Below are 19,474 nucleotides of genomic sequence, written 5' to 3' on the forward strand. Positions count from 1 at the left end.
ATTAACTCATACGGAATGAATTCCTCACTTCCGAATTTCTCTTTGCATTCGGGTGATCCCTGAACACTCATTCACTCTCAGTTTCTAAGCCAACTACTTGATTAAAGACTGCTTCCAAATCTATAGAAGTTTAAACAGCCTATCAGCCACAATTTCCTTATATTTCTATGCATGGATACGATATGCAAATATTCCTGAATTATGATGTTTTGGCCAACCAGCTTTAGTCTTTAATTCAATATCCAAAGGAGCTTTGCCTGCAAAAACCAAGCATTCTTCCCAAACAGTAACAGCTCTGAGAGCAATCAAGCCTTTGAAAATATTTTCATACTTTATTTCTTTCATTTCGTCTTATCTTTCTTAAATAAAGAGGGAAAGCATTCATAATCTCCATTCAGTTACATAGAATCGGAATACTGCTACGTAACAGTAATCATCACACTAATGCACAGGATTGAAAGTCAAGCAACTTTGGTCTAGGCTGAACTGAATTAAGTCTTGACCCTGTAAACATTTCCATAGGAGGTAGAACATACACATTTGACTTTTGGTCAAATAAGGGACAGTAAACAATGATTCTGAGACCCTAATAAATTAAAGTTATTTTAAAGGCATTAAATATATTTTTCCTTTTACAGACCAAAGAAGAAAAAGCAAACAGATTTTCAATAAATTAGGAAGCAAAATATTAAATCTTCATAGTTGAAATGTTTGCATCTTTACAGCTCCACTGGTTCCATCTGATAATGTTTGAAACTATAATTAATAATGAGATCACATTTTAAAGAATTTGAGTGTAAGACAAAGTCTGCAAGTGTCTCCACTCATTATGGTATTGTCCATAGTTCTGTACCAGTGACTTGAAAAACAATGTCCTGTCACTGTATATTTCATTTTCTTTGCCCTGATGGCAATCTGAGTGAATAATATTTGAGCAGTAGAGAGTTTTGGTTTCAATCCCCGCCCAACATTGTTAGTTTAAGTGCCTCCGGCTGCTGTTCCCATGAACACAGTATTGATGGGTGGTAAAGAGGACACCATTTCTCTACTATTCGCTCCATGGGAATCCAGGGTCTCTTGAGCTGGATACTGATTGGAAGTTCCATACATACACTGAGATGAGGAGGAAGGAATTGACGTTTGCAAGCTGGATGCTGTAAGCGAAAATATAAACAGCAATTGAATATTGACCAACATTTTTTTTCTTCGCAAGTGTCTCTCATTTTAAGCCTCTGTATTTATTTTTGCATTTATCACACATATCTATGCTATTTTCCTAGAAATTGTTATTTCTTTTACACATTTCACAAAGGAAACTCAATTTCAAACTCAAATTCAGACAACCTTATCATCCAAATATATCCCAAATCTACCTCCTCTTCCCATCCACACTTCTTCCATTATTCATACCACCATCTTCTCCACCTTCTTACACCATACACAAAAATAAACTCAAGATGAATGTGAGACAGGAATCCATCAAAATGCCAGAGGAGAACACAGACAGCAATCTCTGTGACCTCAGCCACAGCAACTTCTTGCTAGACACATCTCCAAACACAAGGGAAACAAAAGCAAAAATGAACTATTGGGACTTCATCAAGATAAAAAAACTTCGGCACAGCAAAGGAAACAGTTCACAAAACTAAAAGACAGCCTACAGAATAGGAGATGATATTTGTAAATGTCTTCTCAGATAAAGGGCTAGTATCCAAAATCTATAAAGAACTTATCAAACTCAACACCCAAAGAATAAATAATCTAATCAAGAAATGGGCAGAAGACATGAACAGACACTTCTCCAAAGAAGACATACAAATGGCCAAGAGACACATGAAAAAATGCTCCACATCACTCAGCATCAAGGAAATACAAATCAAAACCACAATGAGATACCACCTCACACCAGTCAGAAAGGCTAAAATGAACAACTCAAGAAACAACAGATGTTGGCAAGGATGTGGAGAAGGGGGATCCCTCTTACACTGTTGGTGGGATTGCAAACTGGTACAACCACTCTAGAAAACAGTTTGGAGGTTCTTCAAAAAGTTAAAAATAGTGCTACCCAATGATACAGCAATTGCACTACTAGATATTTATCAAAAGGATACATAGTGATTTGAAGGGGCACCTGCACCCCAATGTTTATAGCAACAATGTTCATAATAGCCAAAATATGGAAAGAGCCCAGATGTCCATCGACAGATGAATGGATAAAGAAGATGTAAAATTATATATATTTGGCTATTGTGGATATTGCTGCTATAAACATTGGGGTGCAGGTACCCCTTCAAATCACTATATATATATATATATATGTATATATATATATACATATATATATATATATAAACTATAGAAACAAACCGAGGTTTGCTGGAGGGGAGGTGGATAGGGAGATTGGGTAATTGGGTGATGGGAATTAAGGAGGGCACGTGATGTAATGAACACTGGGTGTTATATGCAACTGATGAATCACTAAAATCTACCTCTGAAACTAAATAATACACTATATGTTAATTAGTTTATTTTAAATTGAAAAACTTTAAACACGAAAACAAAAAGCCACCATCTTCTCCTACCTGGACCAACAAAGCAGCCTCCTCACTGGTCTCATGACCCCCACCTTTGCTGCACCCTCACTCTGCAGGGAGCAGCCAGGATGATGTTGCTGAAGCTGCAGTTGATTGTCACTCTCCTCAAATGCTACAATGACTCCCCATGACTCTTAGAACAGAATCTAAGCTCCTCGCCCTGGTTCACAACAACTGCTGTGAACTGGTCTCTGCCCGCTGATTTTCTTTAGTCTACTGTCTTCATTCACTGTGCTCAAAACACACTGGCTTTCTTTCTGCCCGCTGAATTTTCCTTGTTCCCATTTCAGAGATATGCACTTGTCTTTTCTTTTGCCTAGAACTCCACCATCAGATCTTCATGTCATTGCCTCCTCATCACTCAGCTCTCAGCTCCAATATCTTTGCCTCAGGATTCCTTTCCCAATTATCTTACCAAAAGCAGTTTCTCCATAACTATTTGTCATAACTATTAAATAGTTACCCTATTTCACTGACTTTAGAGTACCCAACATTATCTTTTTACTGCATCTGTCCATGTCTCCATTGCCTTATCTCTCCTTTCTAGAATGTAAACTTCTTATAGGTAAGAACTCCATCCCAATCACCACTATAACTTCACACCTAGAATGAAGTTTGGCATATAGTCGTAGGTTCCCAAGAATTTGACCAACTGGCTCTCTGACACTACATTTCCTGCATGTATGGTTGGTGACTCCTCATTGCGGTTTTTCTCATTTTTCTAACTGCCTGCTATGTCCCTGAAAACCAGGCTTTATACCTAAGGAAAGAGACAGTGGGTCCTACCTTCCCTTGCACTACTTACCCACCTATTCTAGTCCCTCTCTTCACTCAGAAGCCCTCTTTGCTCTTTACCTGTAAGTCAGCTCTGACAACGAAAGCTTAAAATCCATCCTACACCCAAGCTATGTTCCAGCAAAGCTTCCACTATCTCTATGAGTAAACAGAACTAATAGTAACAATAGCAACACGGTACATTTTAGTCTCACGGTGAGGAAACTTCCTGAAGTGGAATTTTCTGCTTCATTAGAGTAACCTAGAAGCAATGACCATCTGCAGATAGCATGAGATGAGCTGCTAGGCTCTGCTCAGGGAGCATCTGTGATGGTCACGGGAAGGGAAGAAGTGCTTCCTATTGAGTTATTGGAAAAGCACACTGAGAGGGGAGAGATGGAATTTATCTCATGTTCCCTTATGCTCCAGTTGGGTGTCAATGCCCTTTACTTAGGCTAGCTTGAAATCTAGACCATTGGACGATTTCAACCATCGCATATAAGCATTAACACTCTGCCTTGGTACTCACGTGCACATGTACTTGCCCTGTGATCCCTTGTTAGTAATATGGGAAACTCAATCTATCCATATATTGTTGCCCCTTTTTCTCAACTCCCTGATGTATGGAGTTCCTACTACGTGGCAGACTCTTGGCTGGGTGCTGCTGATGCATCCAGTACGTCGCCCGATTTTCCCAGGGAGAGCAACCTGGTTGCAAGAAGATGTTAGGGGACTTCACGGCAAACACACAGTTTTGCTTATTTGTACTCAAACTGTATGTAGCAGAACAATAAAAACAGCAACATTTTCTACAGAGCTGTCTAATCACATTTTACATATAATTGAGAAAATGCCAGTAACCTCTATCACAAATCACCACTGTTTTAAACCTGGAGTGGTTTTAGGGTATTGCTGGAGACAATGGGGCCAAAGACAGCTCTTGGCTCTGCCCCTGGGGCCAACAGTGAACAAGAGAGAGTGAGAAAAAGACACCATTCCTGCCCTCGTAAAACTTGCAGTCTTTTAGACTGCATCCAACGGGTTCTATTTATTTTTTGCAAACATAAAAAATGCCAGCTATTCTTTTTGAAAGAATAACAGATTTAGCATTAGGTTGCACAGTGACATATATCCTGGGACCAGGGGAGACCGTTACTAACACAAAAATAAGACTTCAGATCCAAAGTGATGAATCACCCTGGGAACACGAGTGCCCCATTCACCTCAACAGTCACCCTCCAAAGTAAAACTACATACCTGAGGTCAGCAGCTTTGTAAAATGTTTTCAAGAACTACTAATTTACCTACTACCGGAGTTCGACACGCAACTGAAGGTGATGTGTCTGCGTAAAACGAGCTGGTCTGCTTTCTACTACTGTCATCTAAAATGTTAAGAGGATCATGGATGTCACTGTAGGGAGGCAGTGAGCGAACACTGCTGATGACGGAAACATGTTGATTCACCATCGATCCAAGTCGATGAGACTCTGGGTAGTTTATGTTGCTTCCATAGTATCCTGTAACAGAAAATGTCAAGAATGCACCGTTCACTTACTACAAAGAATATTCCAGGAAGGAAACAAAGGACAAGTTAACAGGGTAGAGTCCTAAAGATACCATGTTATAAGTATGACTTTCACATCTCCGTTTACTAGAGAGTTGGATTCGTGCTTGTATATGGATATGGTTCCCTATGCTGGTTTTGTGTTTTTAAAACTATAAAGGAGTTATCTTACTGTTAAGTTTCAGATATAAGACTACAACTCTCTCATATTTTCCTCCTCTAAATTAACAAGATCTTCCTATAAAGAAAGAAAGTACTGCTAACCTCTCACAAAGACTACACTACTCAAATACCAATTTTATCTATAGATTTATGCTTCTGGAAGAAGGACTGACCTCCACTTAGGACAGAGAACACAGAGACTGTTTTGGTGACTGAAGAAGTCCACAGATCTTTCCAACTCCCTAAACTTTAGGTGCTTTATCAGACTAATAGGGGCACTGTTTGGGTCCTAACCTGTAAGATCTGCTAGTTCTCCAGAAGAAACATTATTCACTAGAAATATTTTCAAAGAACGAAACATTCTTCTTTGGGGCTTACTAAGGGAGATCTCAAACACAGTTCAACATAATAGTTTTTCATCATTTGTGGCACTTAGAAGGGCAACTTTAAAAAACCACGAGTATTAGGGACATGTTTGTATATGGAAGAAATGAGCTCCAAGTGTCTAAGATTCCATGAGCTTTAGAAACTTTACGTGGGATGACACGCCGCTCAGCAGAGGTGGAGCTCAGTGTCTGATTCTGCCTTATTGCCATCTCAAAAACCAGGAAAAATGCTTTAAAATTTTCAATACCATTAGGTGAACTAGGAGGCAATGTTGCTCCTTGACAGCTGGCAGCCCCTGTGCTGCTCAGGAAATTGAAGCTTCCTGTATTTAAAAACTGCATACTGTGTGAATCCTGGCTGTGTGAGGACGGTCCGTAGCTGGAAGGTGGTCGAGAATTATATGGAGACCCAGCACAGCTGCCACTGAAGAAGTCTCTAGAGAGCTGCTGTTCACTCCAGGCCATGCATCGACCATGCTCGGGGCGATGAGGATAGAGTCCTGATGGGGGTTGAGGCTGTGCCCTAAACACAGTCTGATAGTTAGAGTTGGTCCCATAAAAGTCTTGGTTGGTTTGAGGATGGGTAGGATAAATGGACTCTGGGAATGTTGAGCAGTGTGAGGGGGCTGACAGGACCGGGCCCACGCTTGGAGGTCTCCCCGCCATTGGCCCCTGGTTAATGACACTTCCTCGGCTTGCCATGGCTGGAGAAATGGGTGGTGTCATCAGATGACCAGTACTCTGGGAAAGCTCCATTTGACCTGGAAAAAGATTCACAGAGCATTCACCAGCGGCATGTTAAAATAAATGGGCACACATCTTTAAAAATTATTTAAAAGATGTGTTAATATACTTTTTTCTAATTTGGTTCCTTCCCACTCTCTGAAAATAACAGAACTGGGGAACACTAAAAACCTGGGTTTAAAAGATATCATTATGATAGATAAATACATACATACATACATACATGCATACATACGTACATACGTACGTACATACATACGTACGTACATACATACATACGTACATACATAACACCATTGCAATACATGTATATTTCACAACAGTGAAGGCTCCTGGTGTTCGTAACTGTGGAAAATAGTCTGGGATGGCTTCATGCTTCCATGGACATGAAGACAGAGCTCAAGCTTGGGAGGGTCAAGGGATCTGCTCTTCACATTTCCCCATAATTAAAAAACAAGCTGAATGCTAAATGCTTTGAGTTTTAGGGTAAAAGGAAAAGGCAATAAAGTCACTCCTTCAAAGCAGCCGATTCAAAACGTCATGCAGACACCACTGATGAACAATGAGTTATGAATGCCATCAACTCCCTGGGTGTCTGATTTTCCATGGGTAGAATTGGGCCCCTGAACTAAAAGTCCCTTCCAGGTTTAAAATTCTGTGTGTCCAATGAAGTTTGTCTATGAATTTCAGGAAAGACAGAAGACAAGCAGCAGACTTAAAATATTATCTAGTAATGAGTTCAAGCCACTAACCTTTCAGATTGACACAAATGAGTCTCTAGACCAAAGAGGAGAATTATTGTAATGGTTATCTTAAAATGACCAAATCTACTTTTTAATGGAGGAGAAATAAAGGCTCCTCAAAAGCCAAAAATAAATAAGAAGCCCATATTTTGACTCTCAAAGCATCTTCAACATTTTATATATACCAAATCTAATTTTTTCTTCCACTAAATGAAAATAAGTATTTGTGTTACCAATATAACTAAGAGAGCACGCCAGAGCGTGGTATGGATGTTAATAATGGTATGGATAAAAGTGTGAATGACAAATGCTGAAAATCACAAAAATATAAAGGTTTAATAAAAGTTCATTGAGACAAGCCTTTCTTATCCTTGGAATGGCTGGATGTTACCAGGTTTGAAGAAAACAAAGGAACAGGCTCCTGAGAGATGGAGTAAAGCCTGAGTGTTTCACTGCATACCTGTGAGCGGCATGGTGTCTGTATTCCCAGCAGGGAACGGGTGCAGAGCAGAGGGGAAGCCTCCAGGATGACTGGATGACAGAGGAAGATAGGCTGTCTCCACATGGCTTTCATTCTTCACAGTGTCGCTGGAAGCAGTGCTCCCTTTATTACGGTTGGCCAGGAAGCAGGAACTTGGAGAGGCAGTGAAGGCAGCTTTACTTGCATCTAGAAAGATTTTTCTTTTTTTACTGGGAAGGCTAACATCATTCCCATGTTCCCAATAAATAAGCCCAAGGAAAGGAAACTGAAAGTTTTAGGGTTGTGTCGTAAACCTGGAAACTCCAGAGAAATCTCTTCCATGGGAAACAAGGCTGGCAGATCTTTGGTCATGGCAGTGGTGCTGGGGTTTTGTGGTCATTGTTACCTGTACATTTGTGAGTGTGAGGTGTGTTCTGAGGGAGCACCAAGGAATCCACTCTGGAGTGGACAGTCTTCAAAATGCAAGTCATCACATCCCAAATAGACATGTTCTCTTCCTTCTCCAAATTCCTATAGAACTTATTTCTGGGACGCCTGGGAGGCTCAGTCAGTTAAGTGTCTGCCTTCGGCCTAGGTCATGATCCCAGGGTCCTGGGATCAAGTCCCACATCAGGCTCCTTGCTCAGCGGGGAGCCTGCTTCTCCCTCTCCTGCTCTGCCTGCTGCTTCCCCTGCTTGTGCTCTCTCTCTCTCTCTCTCAATCTTACAACTAACTAACTAAATAAATAAATATCTCTAAAGAAAAAAAAAGAACTTATTTCTACACCATGTATAAGGTGGTGTTCCACAGGTGTTGTCTTGAATTATGGTTATTTTTTTATTACAATCACCTCTCCTCCTTCATCTAAATTCTCACAAGAATATCAATTTTATATCTTTCAGAGCTTCCAGTAAAGTCCCTTGATTACACTATGTGTAAATTGTGGAAAGAAAAAAATAGTGCTCCAACAGTGCTAATATCTTGTGTTAGTTATGCCATGCGTGGGAAAAAACATCAGAGGCTGTTACAGACTCACTTATAAACTCTTGAATTTAGGTTTAAAGAAAGAAATATGCAAACAAGATATACATTTTAAATTACCTGAATTCTTCATATACTTGTCCAATAAATTCTGTAACTCCTGCTCTTTGTCATTATTGAACTGGGTCTCCATGGCGAGGAGAATGTATTCATCAAGAAGCATTCGGATCAAATGGAAAGAACCTTGTTTGTGGATGGGAACGGGGAGAGGGCAATGTCAGATGAAAGCAGGGAGAGAAGGAGAAGCAAAGAGAGAGAGAGAAGTCAAGTTATCTTTGTGACCATCTCACAACACTTTACAAGGAGCAACTGAAATCAACAAATACTTGTTGGACTTTAAATGACCTGCTAAGACCAACATGCTTAACTTGAGTCTCTAATCTCTCTGTGTACCGCCTGCCCAGCTTACTGTGTGTACTGTCCTGCCAGCTCTTTGGCCACTAATTACATCAAAGGAAAATACGGATGAAAGTGAGACATGCTTTATGCTTTAAGAGGGCACACACTGGAGTGTGATAAGCTTTAACCTGGGGAGAATGAGCTCCACTCTGCTCTATTTCTGTTTACTTTGTACTAAATAATTAGACAATAGCCACCATGGTCTGAGAAAAGTATCAAGTAAGATGTCTTTCCAGCCTGAAACAAAGTTCTCTTTGGTTTGGACAAAAGCACAAGAGTCATTTTCATTTGGAAGTTGTCCTGGAAAACCTTAAACTTTTTTGAACTATTCTACAGACTTCCCAACAAAAGTCTGGTTTGAGCATAAAGTCAGGCTTCAATGTTGTATATTTTAAGAAACCTTACAGATAAGCAAGAGATTTCAAATAATAGGCTCAAGACATTTTGTTCATCCTTCAATGCAAGTTCACTGATTTTATCTAATATCACTGAGAACTAATTAAAAACAACCTAGTTAACTATAACCTATTTATAATGTGAAGATTTCTCGAAAAGCAACTACTAAATGCAGAAGTACTGTTCACAAGTTCACATTATGGCTGCAAAACTAAGAATCCCAGAAATTTTAGGAAAACGAAGGTATTCAATTTTTGAAAGCGCTAACTTGACTCAATTTGTTTCACAAGTCAAATCGATCAGGAAAGATGTTTCAGAAACATATGAGAGTATGTCTTCTCAGCTGCTCTTTGATTCTTGGAGTGCAGCTATGTGGTTCCTGGAAAAGACGCAAAAATTTGCCATACTGCAATCAGTAGTGCCTTTGCATAGTAACGTACTAATTACTGTTTACTTGTTTGTTTAACAGAAAAAAAATTATCCAAGTACTGATGGAATGTAATGATAATAGCTGCCATTCATTAGGGTTCACCAGGTACTAGTGCTTTCGTAAATATCATCTCACTAAAGTGCCTACACAACCCAGTAACAGGAATATTCATCCTCTTTTTTTTTTTAGTGCTTCAAGTTTTTATTTAAATTCTAGTTAGTTAACATATAGTGTAATATTGGTTCCGGAGTAGAATCTAGTGATTCATCAGTTACATATGACACCCAGTGCTGAACACTAGTGCCCTCCTTAACGCCCATCCCCCGTTCAGCACCCCCCCCTTCCCCGCCGCCAGCAACCCTCAGTTACTGTATAGTGAAGAATACTCTATATTTAAGAGTGTCTTATGGTTTGCTTCCCTGTCTCTCTTTTTTCCTTCCTTCCCCTATGTTCATCTGTTTTGGTTCTTAAATTCCACAAAGGAGTGAAATCACACTGGAGTCATTTCTCTGACTGACATTTCGCTTTGGCATCATACACTCTAGCTCCACCCACGTCGTTGCAGATGGCAAAATTTCATTCTCTTTTTGGCTGAGCGATATTCCATTGTATATATACCACAGCTTCTCTATCCATGCATCAGTCGGTAGACATTTGGGCTCTTTCCATAGTTTGGCTCTTGCTGATCGTGCTGCTATATAAACATTCATCCCCTTCACAGTAAGCAGAGCGGCTTGGGTTAAAACCAAGCCTGAGAGAAGCAGCGTTGGGATTTAAGCGCGTGTGGTCTGACCCCAAAAGCCAGGCTCATAACTACCATTCTCTACTGGCTTGATAGTCAGATTTGAGAAGTGACAGCGCCCCATGTTTAGAAACTGACAGGAACTGTGACTGGAGAGTGAATGGTGTCTTCAGGGAGGAAGAGCTTTATAAAGCACATGAGATACCAAAACTGGATGCGTTGTTCAAGGTGAGGTTATGCATTACTCGGGCACCGAAAAAGCTCCACTTAAGCAGAAAGTCTTGAGCCCTCTTCTTTAATGATCTTCCATTTTGTTTGCTGGTCTACAAGTAAAGGAACAAAAGGAAACTATAAAATCTGTCATCTCCTTACTCGATGCGTCCTACATAAAATCAAGAAGTTGATAAGCTGTCTGACAAATGGACAGATGGCATGACATGCAATTTATTTTATCAGATATAATGATCTGTCCAGGGATTTTAATGTTCATCTGTCTTTGTTGTCATTTTTAAGGTTTAATAGATCTTTATTCCGTATGGTTTTGTTACCTAACAGAACTGGACAACAAAATAAAATAATTCACAAAATATTTTATCTCATTTTCCCTTGACAGAACTTTAAAAAGAACAGAAGGTGAAGTGTCGAAGAAGGGTTATATATGTCTGTGAATGATTAACTCTGACTTCTCTGGTCCTGAATGATAATCTGTTTTCCTTCCAGGAGAAAAAAAAAGTCCCTACACTACAACTGGTTTCCTTGACATGGAATGGCTAACACCAACTAGTGATGGATCTATTTGTCCTTATTGCCTTGTTTCGTGATGGATGACTTGCACGGTAACAGAAAGAGTTGAAAAAAACAGAGAAAACAGAAAATACTGCGCTCCAAGAATTAAAAAATGGAAATACTTAAAACCACATTTTTTGTCAGCATTTATGAAAATTTACTTTTTAGAAAAAGGCCAAATTTTTCCAGTTTTTTATTTTCTTTCACACTATTGATGTTACTCCTCTGTAATATTATGGACTGACAGGGAAGGCACAGTGCCTTGTAGTCCTTTCTCAAGAAATGATAAATAGAACTGAATCTATGCTCAATGCTCTCGAATCTGACCTATTCCTAATTTTGATATTTGGGCCACCTTACTGGCAGGTCTTCAAAAGCTTTTCAAAGCATTTTTACACACAATCACCCCTCCCCCACCATTCAAGAAATTACAGCCAGGTTAGCATTTACTATTAATAAAAATTCGATTTTGTGAATCTGTCATTGAAAAATACCTTAATAACTCTCTGCTCCACCACGGTATCCAACCATTCAATAAAAGCCTCCACAGTGGCATTCTTCTTAAGAAGATCTTTCAGTTCTTGGAACACTGTGATAGAGTCATCTACCATATTAAAAAAAAATACAGTATTACTCTATTTTGAACCCAAGAGAAAACCTAAAACTAGAAATCATTAAGAATTTTATAGCATAAAAGGGAAAGACAATTAACAATTAAATATGTTAAAGGAATTATTTCATCTCCTGAGAATAAGTAACAAAAAAAATCCTTAGCTTTTAATCTTCAAAATTTTAATAATAATTGTATGTATCTTGGTACATATTGAAATATAGGCTTATGTATTATATAAGTATATATATATACACAGGGGAAGAGTAAGTTGTCATTTGTAGTTGATTATTCATTCTGAATTCAAAGCTTTCATTAATTGCAACAGATTCATTGAAAACGGATGAATGAACTAAGCTAAACTCATTGATTTCCTGCTTTCGGTCCTATCCTTTAGCAAAAATTAAATTCTACACTGCGAAATTGAGCCACTTCCATGAATAATCTTTTATCTTATAAAAGTTAAAGGGGCCATTTAGGGCTATCATTTATTAAAGAGTTTGAAGCTTACTGAGTCCCAAAGTCCCAAAACTTTTTGCTAGGAAACAGAAAACAAGGCTGGTGTTGGACCACCCCGGAGAGCAGCTCGTCATTTGTGCAACAGCCTCTCGGAGGCTACACCTGTCTTTTCAGAGAGAGGGTGGGGGAAGAGTGGATTGCTATCCCCTGAAAACAGAGCCTGGTTGTCTAGTCATGCATATTGCCTTGGTAAGTTCTGTCAGATTGTCCGAACCAGGGCAGGGAATTACTGCTTTGAAAAACAGTATTGTGTTGAGATATCACTTCGACATATATCATATACCATATGAGGCTAAGAGTGTAAAACACAGGAAAATGTGTATCCATGTAATATAAAACTGGAAGTAAACTAGGGCGCCTGGGTGGTTCAGTCGGTTAAGCGACTGCCTTCGGCTCAGGTCATAATCTCAGGGTCCTGGGATCGAGTCCCGCATCAGGCTCCCTGCTCAGTGGGGAGCCTGCTTCTTCCTCTGTCTCCCGCTCTCCCTGCTTGTGCTCACTCGCTCTCTCTCTGACAAATAAATAAAATCTTTAAAAAAATTAAACAAACAAAAAAACTGGAAGAAAACTCACAAAACTCAAAAACATTTCCATTATTTCCAGGTTATTTCTAGGCAATGCGATTATGAATGGCTTTTTTTTTTCCTCTTAATATTTTCTATATTTTCCAGGTTTTCCACAATCTGTAGCTATAATTGTTTTTTTTTAAAGATTTGATTTATTTATTTGACAGAGATAGAGACAGCCAGCGAGAGAGGGAACACAAGCAGGGGAGTGGGAGAGGAAGAAGCAGGCTCATAGTGGAGGAGCCTGATGTGGGGCTCAATCCCATAACACTGGGATCACGCCCTGAGCCGAAGGCAGAGGCTTAACTGCTGTGCCACCCAGGCGCCCCTGTAGCTATAATTGTTTTTAAGTAGAGGATGATTTTAATTTAAAAAGTTTCTATAAACTAAGGTTTCTCAAACAGATATTTTGTGGTCCAAGGGGACTCCCACCCCTAGCCCTCAAAGAGTTATCCAGCCCAAAATGTCAATGGTACCAAGGTTGGGAGACCCAGCTCTAAACAGAGAGAGGACTTACGTTCAGTGTAGATATCAGATTCGGTATCTGTGCTTCCAGAAATGGTAAGAAGGGCCTGTGATCCAATACTATTCAAGTCAACCTTTTCAATATCAGATACCATAGAATTCACAACATGCTGGTCAAAGAGAGCTGGTCTGGCAATCTGCAGGAAGTAAAAAGTAAAAAGACACTACACCATATTATTGACGGTCTATCTAAAGGAAAGTTTTGGCTACTAGAGAAATAGTTCCTTGAGGGAAGAGCATCACAAATATCTTCTTATTTTAAAACTAAAAGCAATAGCTGATACTCCTAATCACCTCTGTTAAAGCTTTGAAAACTATTTTTGAAATTAGAAAATGAATTTTTTATCCATGGTCATACAATAAGGATTTCACAATCTTACATTTCTTATCTGGAACTATCCCAACCAAGTCTTTTAAAATTTAGGGGACTAGAAACTTTCAGAAAGCAAACAATCATTTGGGAGGAGGGGAAATGTATTTTAACAACATACAAACATACAAGCAGTAATTTAAGAATTACTTTTTTTCTCCCTGTTTAAGAGAGCCAAATTAGTAGGTAGTTTAACATGTGTTGTTTGTGGATTTCACAACATCAAATATCACCTGGGCGCAGTCCCCACAACCTTAATTTTTATTAGCGGGATTCATGTAGCAAATAACAGTTTTGCATTTTACATTGCATTCAGAAGTTTTGTGGTTTTTTAACTTTTTATTCTGAAATAATATTAAATTTACAAAAAAGCTGCAAAGAGAGTGCAGAATATTTCCATATACTCCCTATTCAGCTTCTCCTAATATTATCATCTTACTTACCCATTCTTTATTGCCAAAATCAGGAAATTAACATTGCTATAACACTAGTAGTAATTCAAATTTCCATCAATTTTTCCACTAATGTCCTTTTTCGTTAGCATTTCGTTAGCATTCACTCGGGTCTCATATTGCATTTAATTTTTGCCTACTTGGTCTCCAATCTCCGAAAATTTCTTACTCTGCTACCAGATAATTCATTTTTTATTTGGTGACTCAAAGACCAACATACCTGAGCAAGGTGTAAGAAAGATGTTTGTCGTTTCAGGGAAGATACAAATCTTCGCACAATAGGTATCTTCTTATCGGTTAAAGCTTCTGGCAAGTTTTCCAAGGATGAAACAACCCACTGTTCCCAATTTTTAGCAAAATTCCTTATATCTGCTAATAAGCTACGCACACATACAAAAAAAAAAAACCTATGTATTAAATGCTAAATTGTTCAAAATGCATTACATAAACGTAATTTAATGGAGGTATACTGTTATTCTATGATTCCAAGAACATGACTTTGAAGTCAGACAGATTCAGCCTAGATCAGCCATTTATCTCCTTGGCCAAAAATAATCTCCTCAAGGTCTGGCTTCATCTATTAAAAAGGAATAAGATTAGTATTTATGTCACAGGATTATGATGAGGACTACATAATTCATGGAAATTTCTCCGTCAAACCTGGTATGCAGCGGGTAATCAATAAATAATACCTTATTATTAACATCAGCTCATGGTTCATTTTCTATAAAATATTTCTGGGGAAATGTACGTATGCACTTGATTTCGCATATCTTGGCTTCTTGAGAGACATCACAGAGGGTTCATAGTGTCATTTCAGGTATTTACTATTAGTTTGTAGTAACCTGTTCTTATAGTCCAAATATAACTTTATCAAAAATGTACTATAGAACCCTATTTAGAAAATTGCAAATGTTGGCTGTGCATATACACAAACATTTATATATAAACACAAAAATTTAAAAATCAGTCAACAATCTACACACTATATCTCAACAAAAGAGATCTAAATTTACATTTGGGATGGCGCCCACGCTGGTGAGCAGTAACATAATACAGGAAAAAGACTAGAAGTGGAGTTCAACAGCCCTCAGTTACAATCCTGGCTCTGCTTCTTACTAATTAACTGACTCTGGGCAAATAAATTAATTCCTTCTGCTTCCACGTTCCTTGTTTGTGAATGTGGGGTCATAATAGCTACTGGGGGATAATCTGACAGGTTGTGTTATAAAAAAATCCAATTGTCCAATGATAAGGAATTGGTTAAATAAAGTATAGTATTGTTCAGGTGCTGGAAATCAATGCAACCATTTAAAAAGATAATGTTGATCTGTATTTGTTGATAGGAAAGATTTTCACAGTATACCGCACTAGTGTGTATATTATGGTTCTGGGTTTTTTTTTAATATGTATATTTACAGATATTCTTAGAAAAAAGTCTATGAAATACTAACCTAACACATTAGGAATGTGGAGAGATTAATAGGGGTTTTTTAAATGCATTTATGCATGTTTTTCATTTTCTACAAAGAACCAGTTGCATTCTTAAGAGATAAATACATAAAAAATCACTTTCAGGCTGGTTGTAGGAATTAAGTGAAGTACTTTATGTAGTCTCAAAGCCCATGCTGTGCTTAATAAAGGCCAGCTATTATTACATCGGTTGCATGGCTGGATGTCTGCCATTAAGTAAACGCAGCCATTCTGCTGTGACACAGAAGTATTTAGGGTTTTTTAAAGATTTTACTTATTTGTTTGATAGAGAGAGAGAGAACAGGAGCAGGACGGAGGGAGAGGCGGATTCCCCACTGAGCAGGGTGGGAAGCCCACCATGGGGCTCGATCCAGGACCCTGAGATCATGACCTCAGCTCAAGGAAGACACTGAACCAACTGAGCCACCCAGGCATCCCCTGTGACACAGAGATGTTAAGAGGACTTAATTCAGAGCTCAGATTAGATGTTTGAAGATTACATATTGATAATTAAAAGAAACTATTGATTAGGACAGCACCAACTATTATATAAATAAATAAAACTATCTAGAGGAAAAAGTAAATTAAAAAATTTGTTTTATCGATCATCATGCATTTATTGAGCCTCAACTATGTTATCTAACAGCTGTTTGTGCCCCAAAATACCAAAATAAATTTCACTTTTTCATTAACTTTGTTTACAAAGAAAAATCTGGCTTTTTATTTTCCAGTTTCTATTCACACGTCAGAAAGATTTTATGAAAAATCTTCAGGTATCGTTTCATTTTGAGATTTTTTTATTGAAGTATAACTGACAAACATTAGTTTCATGTGTAAAACATAGTGATTTGACATTTGTATACGTTGTGAACTGATCACCACAATAGTCTGGTTACCATCTGTCTTCAGTTGCCAGAGAGGATGAGGGTCACCAGGGGTGGGGGCAAACTGGGTGAAAGGGATCAAAGGCACAAAATTCCTTGGACCTAGACAGGGAATACAGTCTCTTTGAGGTCTTATTCCTTCTTTAAAAGAAGGTGGTAATTCCGTTACACTGCCTTCTGCTTTTGCAATTAAGACCAAAGTTAATAATAAAGATAAAATAGTTCTTCTTTAGATACAGACGTAGTGAAGAGAAGGGCCATATGCACCCCAATGTTCATAGCAGCAATGTCCACAATAGCTAAATCGTGGAAGGAGCCGAGATGCCCTTCAACAGATGACTGGATTAAGAAGCTGTGGTCCATATATACAATGGAATATTACTCAGCTATCAGAAAGAACGAGTTCTCGACATTTGCTACAACATGGACGGCACTGGAGGAGATAACGCTGAGTGAAATAAGTCAAGCAGAGAAAGACAACTATCATATGATTTCTCTCATCTGTGGAACATAAGAACTAGGATGATCGGTAGGGGAAGAAAGGGATAAAGAAATGGGGGGTAATCAGAAGGGGGAATGAAACATGAGACTATGGACTATGAGAAACAAACTGAGGACCTCAGAGGGGAGGGGGGGTGGGGGAATGGGATAGACCGGTGATGGGTAGTAAGGAGGGCACGTATTGCATGGTGCACTGGGTGTTATACGCACCTAATGAATCATCGAGCCTTACATCGGAAACCGGGGATGTACTGTATGGTGACTAACATAATATAATAAAAAATCATTTAAAAAAAATAGTTCTTCTTTAATTTTTATCGCTGTGGCTATTTTCCATCGATTATCCCCGTTTATATTCCTTTAGCCAGCTTTCATTGAAGAACTTTCTCAATATTTCAAGGTCAATGACACCTAAATCATTATTTTTCCCCTGGGCATCTCTCATATTAAAAGGATTTCAGGATGGTTCCATCAATTTTCTTCATTGAGGTTTGAATATAAGGATTGAGGCACATCTTCTAGCTACTACAAAGGGACAGAAGCAGGCAAATAATCTTGATAAACAAATGAGTTTCTATTTAATGTTTTCCTTTAATATAATGGATAAGATTAAACCCTACACTAAGAAATCATCACATTTTATTGACTGAACCTACCTTTCAGGCATTTCTTGCATTGTTGCAGGAATGAGTACGTCCGTAAGAACCTTAATCACAGCAAAAGAGAGTTAACATAGATCCTTACTTAGTATTTTTGTAGGAAGACACATATTTGTCAATTACTTTTTATTCCTAGCTTTATAGAGAATAATGTGTTAATTCATTTCTGGAAGTTATGTTTTTATCTTTAAAATGAATGTATGTGTGAGGTGTGTGTATGTGTGAAAGGCGGGCGTGGGATCTAGGAACATTGCAATACTAGGTTAAGCAAGTAACACTAATATACTGGGTCCAGAGAGTTAATTATCAGAATAGAAAGAATACTGAAAGAAAGGGCTATACTGAGGCTAAAACATGGATGAGATGGGTAGGACCCGAATGAGAACTAGGAGACAGAAGAAATTAGATAGTGCTGACTGATCCCAGCTCAGGAAAAACTACACTATATAAAGGAAGTGGGGACCAAATAAGATATGAGCAACGCAGATCCACGGAGCTGGCTGATAAACTGAGTGGTCCAGCCTGACAAAGAGGACCAAGAGGTCTAGAGGAGAAAATATTTTGAAATGCGGTTATACACAAAGGCCTGTGTATCTTACCACATGTATTCCATGTGTATGAGGCAGTAATGTATATGGCCAGTATGTTAGTTACCAATGAATTGACCTTGGTAATCATGTGCTGCTTTATAGACTAAAAGATGACCACTCTTTAGAGATGGAATGAAGATCTTGCAGAAACTCATTCTACTGTTCCTCCCTAGGTCCCCTATGAGGAGGAAAACTTAGTTCATTTAAAGGTACTTAAACTCAGGACTTCTATGTTGGGCTAAAAAAAACCCAGACCATTTGTAAAGAAAACAATAAAGAATATGCTTTAAGGATATTTCTGGGAGGTACTGAATGGCAGTCCAAATAGCTTTACCCAGATTGCAATGCAGTTTTCTCCCTCAGCTTGGACCTTACTGTTGCTCTAACTAGGGAACAGACTGCCAGGGCATTAGTGTCTCCCTCTTCCCAGATAAATGTTTGGCTAGAATGCCAACCAGCTCATCCTTGTTCGTGATGTCTTCATGATCCCTCTGTAGACACTTGTGGACTCTTATTTGGTTTGAGAACAGAAATCGACATTAATACATTAAAGCTAGAGACTTCCAGTATTTTTAATTTGTTAATCCCATAAGAGTGCTTCATTCTGCTTTCCCCCCAGAACACCGATAGTGAAAACGTCATTATGGTACTCACTCTGAAAACACCTTAAACAGTTAATAAAAATCAACTGAATTTTCATGTATTATTAGTGAGCATGGGACATTTAGAATCATTCTTAACTGTAAACAAAAATTTTGTTTTCATGTAAATGTATATTAAAATACACACCTATTAAATATTGCTTTCTCATCAGAAAAAAATAACATTGTATCTCCAGCCAGAAATAACAAATTTATTGAAAATATAATGGAAAAATGTAGACAGAACGCTCATTAAAACAATACATGGTTCATGTTTAAGACACCCCAAAGAGCTCACCTTATAAAGAATTGAGTCACAAACACAGAATATGTCAATGATAACGGGGTTTTCAAGCAGGGGAAGAAGATGATCCGGCATTCCTTGCCAAAAGTGTAATAAGAAATGCTGAATCTAGTTATAAAGCAAAAAGTATATACGTTAAGATTCTTCCTTAACGTGAAC

The 19,474-nt window shown here is 38.4% G+C and overlaps 1 protein-coding gene across 1 annotated transcript in view; it reads right to left on the reverse strand.

The window, feature by feature from the left end:
* Positions 1–978: 978 nt before the first annotated feature.
* RFX6 (regulatory factor X6) overlaps positions 979–19,474 on the reverse strand; it is a 56,869-nt gene continuing 38,373 nt past the window's right edge. Inside the window, exons 9-19 of the mRNA XM_048225862.1 lie at positions 19,310–19,423; positions 17,778–17,827; positions 14,484–14,643; positions 13,434–13,578; positions 11,716–11,825; positions 10,641–10,758; positions 8,529–8,651; positions 7,428–7,634; positions 5,729–6,241; positions 4,673–4,885; positions 979–1,154 (exon numbers count right to left, since the gene is read on the reverse strand). Of these exons, the coding sequence (XP_048081819.1) occupies positions 979–1,154; positions 4,673–4,885; positions 5,729–6,241; positions 7,428–7,634; positions 8,529–8,651; positions 10,641–10,758; positions 11,716–11,825; positions 13,434–13,578; positions 14,484–14,643; positions 17,778–17,827; positions 19,310–19,423 (1,929 nt within the window). The remainder of the gene's footprint in view (positions 1,155–4,672; positions 4,886–5,728; positions 6,242–7,427; positions 7,635–8,528; positions 8,652–10,640; positions 10,759–11,715; positions 11,826–13,433; positions 13,579–14,483; positions 14,644–17,777; positions 17,828–19,309; positions 19,424–19,474) is intronic.

The sequence above is a fragment of the Ursus arctos genome, unplaced genomic scaffold, assembly GCF_023065955.2.
Source record: "Ursus arctos isolate Adak ecotype North America unplaced genomic scaffold, UrsArc2.0 scaffold_13, whole genome shotgun sequence".
NCBI classification, from domain to species: domain Eukaryota; kingdom Metazoa; phylum Chordata; class Mammalia; order Carnivora; family Ursidae; genus Ursus; species Ursus arctos.